This window comes from Morone saxatilis, unplaced genomic scaffold (assembly GCF_004916995.1).
Source record: "Morone saxatilis isolate NCDOM2014 unplaced genomic scaffold, NCSU_SB_2.0 Contig17, whole genome shotgun sequence".
Lineage (NCBI taxonomy): Eukaryota > Metazoa > Chordata > Actinopteri > Moronidae > Morone > Morone saxatilis.
This window is the reverse complement of record NW_023339729.1, coordinates 28,139,695-28,146,305: the sequence shown is the minus strand read 5'-3', so window position 1 is coordinate 28,146,305 and position 6,611 is coordinate 28,139,695. Positions and strand designations below refer to the sequence as shown.

Genomic DNA, 6,611 nt, shown 5'->3' with positions numbered 1-6,611 from the left:
TCAGTAAGCCCATTAGGATGCTTTCCAATAACATATAAAGACTGATTCAACCCACAAAGTCTCAACCTACAGATTTGAACAGAATCTCTTCTCTTCTTTTATTAACCTGAGACTGCATAATCTTTGCCATTCCCTTTCAATACTCTGTTTAATTTTTTCTTTTAGTTCCACTCTTCCCAATGATATATTTATATCTGTCTCTAAAACCGCTACCGACTCCATTGTTGATCTTCCCTTTCTAAAACCATTTTGAAATTCAGTAAAAAGTCCTTTACTTTCTAAAAAGTAAACTAATCTATTTGTTATCATTCTTTCCATAATTTTGCAAAGCACTGATGTTAATGCTATAGGCCGATATGAGCTTGGATCACTAGCATTTTTGCCTGGTTTCAAGATTTTTTATTATTATTATTTATTTTTGTTTATTTATGTTTAATGTATTATTATTATTATTATTATTATTATTTTTTGTTAAACACACATTAACAAACATACAGGAAAATGCACATGGGGAATACAAACATGTAATAAACATTAATAGAAATGGGGGATTTATAGAAATAAAAACATACAGAAACATAAAGAAAATAGACAGTAAATCTTAATCTTTATAAATAAGAAGCAAAATAAAACCACGAGGACCAAAAAATTAAACAAACATACCTGTAAACTGCTGCAGGATATCTGCAGATTTACTGGAAAATGTGATTTTGTTTGTTTAAGAACCAATAATATGAAGAAAAAAAAACTGTGAGACTTCGCTCTTTATTATTTTCCCTTAAGCCACTTTCTGTTTATTTATTCTGACCGCTGGCTTGTTTTATGTTAATCTTTTATTTATTGGTTTGGATATTTACTTATGTCTGATTATATCAAACTGCTTCATTATTTGTATAATTGTGAAATATGTGTGTGTATCTATGCTGAATACAAAATTTGGTAAACAAATTATTTTGTAATTGTTTTATTTTGTGTGTTTGTTGATGTGCTTTTATTTTCAGAATAGAATTAAAGTTAAAGTAAGCAGGATTACACATTTAACATGACAGCAGGACAGCTTCAGGTATAATAAATATAGAAAGACAATAATTAAAGGAGTAGCTAAACAGAAAGACATATTTCCATAAGTAATTCTTAACTGTATTTATTGTTTATAGATTGGACAGACTCAAAGTACTTTATAAATTAAATTATAAAAGGTTCAAATGATGCACAGGACCTCAAGAACTTGGCTCTATGAATGTGCTATTTCCCAAATAAAATGATTTGTATATATATATATTTTATTATTTTCTTAGGATAGTATCACAATCTTGGCTGTTGTGTATTGTTTATGTTGTTATCTGTTGAATGTGGAAGCCCATTTCCGCCAATGTGACGGGAAAAAATGATTCTGTAAGTCATTATAATGAGAAGCTCTCTCACAATACTAATAAGTATCTCAAAATTATAAGTTATCAAAAAGCCCTTATTTAAATGTATTTTTTTGTCCGGTGCATTTATTTATTCCTGTAATATATATCTCCTTCTCTAACCTGTGCAATATTATATTTTAACTTTATATCACATACATATAGTAATACAACCCTAATTCTATTTTCTTTTCTTGATATCTTGTATTTTTCTTCTATTTTATTTTGTTATTTAATGTATATTTATTATTTTCTTATCTGCTGTGTTACACCTGGAGCTGCTGTAAACAAGTGAATGTTAACTTATTTTGAGACATTAGGTAGAAATATTGATAAACTCTCTCATTATGTTGAGATGTCAAGTCTTAAATATAAAGAAAGTTTGTTGTTATACTGACTTAAAGACTCTTTTTTTCCGCTCACATTTGCGGAAATGGGCTTCCGTAGCTGTATAACGTAATGCTGTAATACCGAGGGAGTCCAGCGGGGGGCGCTGCGGCGGGCACTATAATACGGAAGCGCGCCTAATTCCTAAAGCAGAAGAAGAAGTTAGCCTCACTGGTTCGGGGCGGTTGCAGACGACGTGGACGCAGTTTGTGCGGGAATAAAACGCGTTTCTTTGCGGTTGTTCGGTCCAAACTACTCCACACACGAGACGATTTAATTTAACTGACACCCTCGCGCCTCGTTGTGCGGACTTTAACCGACGTTCAGACTCATCCGCGGCTCAGATTCTAACGTTGTTCAGCGGAAGGCTACCAGGCCTCGCAGCCTAACCACCGCCATGAGTTACGGGAGAGCTCCGCCAGACGTCGACGGCATGACTTCCCTCAAAGTGGACAACTTAACGTACCGGACCTCGCCGGAGACCCTCAGGCGGGTGTTCGAGAAGTACGGCCGGGTCGGGGACGTGTACATCCCCCGGGACCGGTACACGAAGGAGAGCCGCGGGTTCGCCTTCGTGCGGTTCCACGACAAGCGGGACGCGGAGGACGCGATGGACGCCATGGACGGCGCGCTGCTCGACGGACGGGAGCTCCGGGTCCAGATGGCCCGGTACGGCAGACCCCCTGACTCCCACTACGGTGGAGGAGGTGGAGGAGGAGGAGGAGGGCGACGCGGAGGAGGAGGACCGGCCAGGAGGCACGGCGGCCACGGGCGCCGGAGCAGGAGGTGAGAAGGAGCGGAGGAGTTGTGGTTAGTTAGATCCGAGCACGCAGTCTGCCGCCAGACTCCATTGAAGAATTTGCATATTCTGCGTGCACGTTGGCCCGCGCACTTTCTCCACACAACAAAGTAGTTTTTCTTTGAGTAAACCAACGATTTAACAATTCGGCACAGAACACTTTTCATTTTTACCAAATATTTAATGTTTATTAATGTTTGTAACATTTGAGCTGTGAGTTAAAAGCTTTCCTCATGTGAATGTGAACTGTAGCTGCTGATCCTCTGGTTCCCAACCTTTAACCTTTCTATCCATTTAAATCACTAAACGCACTAACTATGTCCCTCATTCTGTAGATATACAAGTTAACTTCCTCTGAAATGACCAGTAAAAGCTGCTTTAATCACCTTTAACTTACAAAACTTGAGTTTGTGTTTCTAGTTATCACATTACAGTGTGTGTATATTAGTTTCTAACACCCTTTTAAGTCCTTACGACCCCCCCCGTGTTGGGAACCACTGCTCTGTGTCTTTCTGTGTAATCTGTATCAGTGTGGCCCCATTCAGGGGGGCCACTGCGGATCAGGTTTTCCTCAGTTCTTGTCACGTGATAGATGATAACTCAACCCACTGAATGTATCCAGCTCTTCTCCCAGCCCGAGACACAGGCGTCGCAGCCGCTCCCGCAGCCGGAGCCGCTCCCGCTCCCGGAGCCGGTCCCGCTACAGCAAGTCCAGGTCCCGCTCCTACTCCCGCTCCAAGTCCCACTCCCCCAGGGAGAAGAAGGCCAAGGCCAAGTCCCCGTCCCGTTCCAGATCTCGATCCAGGTCCCGGTCCAGATCCAGAAGCCGCACCCCTTCCTCCAAAAGAGGGTCCCGCTCAAGATCCAAAAGCCCGCCGAAGCCTGCAGCAGAGAACGGAGGCGAGACCCCGTAGAGCTCAGCACGGCGGCAACAGGTGAGCAGACGACACACGTTATTCCTGCAGTGTGTCTGTTAAAGCCCCCCCCCCCTCCAGCAGGTACTGGTTTCACATCCAGACTAGTTGGCTCATAAAGAAAAAAAATACATAACTAAGAGAAAGTGTTTTTCTGAGGACAGTTTTCTGACGGTGAACCAAACTCTGGAATTCTCTCCTTCCCAAGCTGCGGCATCCCGTTGTGCTAAAGCGGAGTTTGAGCTGAGCAGAGGCAGTTTGAGCAGTTAGGTGTGAAGGTGAGCCGCCCGCAGGCCGCCGGCCGCCGGCCCGGCGGTGCAGCAGGGTGGAGGTGGAGGCAGGCAGTGTTCTGGGGGTTTGGTGTTGAGGTACGTCACCGGTACGTCCGGGCGCCGGCGCTCGAGGGGCGCCGAGGTTTGTCCCACTCTCCTCCCATGTCAGTCGCACTTTGTTCGGCTCCGTCTCTCTTCCTCACGTCTGTTACTGACATTTATTGAGGTAAACCGCAGGACGAGAAGGTACACTTAATGCTCTTACAGACCTTTTTCACAGCACGTTGCATGAGATAGTAGGGGACTAATTAAGGCCCCGTGTCCACTCGGACTCTGACAGAACCTGTGTTTACCCGACTGTTTCGTGTCAAACGGCTGCTGTGAAAAAGGTTATTCTTTGTGCAACATGTCAGCAAGAGTTCCTCAAACACTCAAACGTCTAACAGGAGGTCTTTAAACATCCGGAAGATCGAGACAAAACGAGATGTTCTCATTAAAGAAACACTCATTTATGGAGGTGAATATTCTCCCGTGGTTTGAGCTGTAAAAGCCTCATTTATTAGGAACAAAGTGGAGTTCACGTTAAACAGGATGTGTGTAAATAATGCAGACTCCACAATAACGAACAGGAAGGTGGAGTTTCTGTCTGAGAGGCAATAAATGTTTAAAATAAAGATTATGTCTATTTTGGACAAAATTGTGTTTTTTTTTTTTACATCGTCCAAAGTCTGATAGTTCACAGTATATAAATAAGAAAAGCAGCAGAGAAGCTGCAACCGGTTTAATGATGAATCATTATTGAAACAGGCCGTTTATATGTGACCACGAGGAGCAGAGCGCCACCCAGTGGAAGAAAGGTTTAATGAGCAGAGTGTCCTCACCTGTATCTCTAGCACCTCGTCTACAATCTCTCCACCTGTCGACCGTCTGAACACATTAAATTCACATTAACTAACGGCAGATATATAACAAAGTGCTGATCCACAATCTGTAGTTTCAGTTCCCCTTTTCCACAGATACTTTATGTAAAAAAAATCTATATCTAAAATAACACTTAGTTAAAGAGAACAATGTCTGTTTATACAGTTTTAAATAAAGTTGAATAAAAAACAACAACAAAATAATAAAATAAACAAATAATTAAACAAAAAGGCTAAAATAAGAATACATTTTACAGTGTAAAAAGAGATGGAATAAATGTTTTATACACTTTTATAGAAGTAATTATATTTTAGAAACCGAATAAACACATTTTAGTAAAATAAAGTCAAAATTAATCAGGTTAGAAGATTAAAAACATACAAATATTGATAGGAGAATTTGTCAGCGTGTAAAAAGAGCTTTTGTATTGTTATAGATGATGAATAATAACTTTCTATAGAACTAAATGTTAGATTAAACTGCTTCCTGTATGTCTGTTAATGTTTGAATCTTCAAACTAAACACAAAATGTTCAGAACTGATTTTAAATACAGGATCAATATCGGTCTGATTTTTAAATTGTTTGTGAAGCTCATCGACCAAACTAAAGTAAAATATTCTAACTTCCTGTGTTTTTTGACAGATTTCAGGTGACGTCAGAACTTCGAGCCCGAGACCGGATCCAACGCAAGCAACAGTGTCCCGCTGTGAAAGGTTATTATTGTGTCTTCCACGCTTTGGTTTCTTTTTATTCATTCAGCCACAAAAAAAGGGCTTTTTTTTTTTTTTTTGTTCATTTCATCGATGTGCTGTGATTTTATTTCTTCTTCATAACATGTTTTATGATTTTAATAATCCAGTTCGACGTGGAGAGGGTTTTCTGTTCGGAGTTGTTGATGATATGTTTGTACTCTTTAAGTTGTCCTTTTTTACGGCCTGTGTCAGAAAGCGAGCGCTCAGTCCGGCTGGCTTTGACCCTCCAGTTCGTTTTACATGAAGCATCTTTTCTCTTTGGATTTCTGACAGAAAGCAGATTATTCTAACGTGAGAACAGCCGAAGCATTACTGTCGTTCACCGAGCTCTCGCTTCATGATGAATTTAATACTTTTTGTCCACGTCGAGAACCCGTTGAATTGTTTTCTTGGTGAAAGTCTCCGTTAGCTGGCTGACTCTCTTTCTGATGCAGGCCGAGGTGTCACAGTCAGGACGGGGTGGGCGATCTGTTTAACCTGAACTACGACCGTATGTCCTCCGTTTTGAGCCACGTTTAAAATAAACCCGAAGTCCTCCAGACTATTGCTTTAAAGCTGCAGTAGAAACATTTAACGAAAATCATAAAACGGCACTTTTTCAAGTACATCTAGATGGTTTGTTGACGGAGAGCGCATCCACCGGTCGGCCCCTCCACGAAGTTAAGATCACAATAATTAACTCTCATTCAACCAAATCAGTCAGTCGCCACAAATTCGACCAATCGTAGTCGTTCTTCAAGCGAGCTTCACCACTGTAGAGCGAAAAAACAGGCTTCCCGCACATTTCCCAGCCATAGATTCATCTGGAATTTAAGTTTGGAAACGAGCAAAAAATCCTGGAAATGAGTTCTGTTGTCCTGTAAAACTCTGATTAGTATTCGAGCTCCTCGCTCAGACCGCCGACGTAAACCTGGCTGCAGATTTAGTTTGAGACTTTACTGAATTAAAACGCCTAAAAACATCAAACTGCTGTTTAAAATCCGACACTTCCTGGATGGATTACCTAATAATTAACGAGGTTACGTGGAGTTTGATAACGGGAGTAAAAGGACGTTAAATTCCACTCTTTGTATAATTCGAGGACTCTTCAGATCTGAAACTAGCTCGCCCCCCCCCCCCCCCCACTAAAAGCCATTTACTGCTGTTTTATTTC

The 6,611-nt window shown here is 41.0% G+C and overlaps 2 protein-coding genes across 3 annotated transcripts in view; one reads left to right on the top strand and one right to left on the bottom strand.

The window, feature by feature from the left end:
• si:ch211-79m20.1 overlaps nt 1-6,611 on the bottom strand; it is a 37,722-nt gene that overhangs the window by 10,232 nt on the left and 20,879 nt on the right. The gene's annotated exons all lie outside the window — the stretch shown is intronic.
• srsf2b (serine and arginine rich splicing factor 2b) lies at nt 1,937-5,468 on the top strand. 2 transcript variants are annotated; one of them, XM_035660391.1, is made up of 3 exons: nt 1,937-2,585; nt 3,233-3,533; nt 5,349-5,468. In XM_035660391.1, the coding sequence occupies exons 1-2, from the start codon at nt 2,197-2,199 to the stop codon at nt 3,510-3,512; spliced, it is 669 nt and encodes a 222-aa protein (XP_035516284.1). In that variant the 5' UTR covers nt 1,937-2,196; the 3' UTR covers nt 3,513-3,533; nt 5,349-5,468. The 2 variants fall into 2 exon arrangements, with proteins under 2 accessions (XP_035516284.1, XP_035516283.1); XM_035660390.1 differs by having other exon boundaries at nt 3,221-3,533.

Bases quoted from the DNA above. Each gene is read 5' to 3' on its own strand.
- srsf2b (XM_035660390.1), top strand. From the start codon at position 2,197: ATGAGTTACGGGAGAGCTCCGCCAGACGTCGACGGCATGACTTCCCTC. The intron at 2,586-3,220 runs GTGAGAAGGAGC...GAATGTATCCAG, and splicing joins CACGGGCGCCGGAGCAGGAG to CTCTTCTCCCAGCCCGAGAC.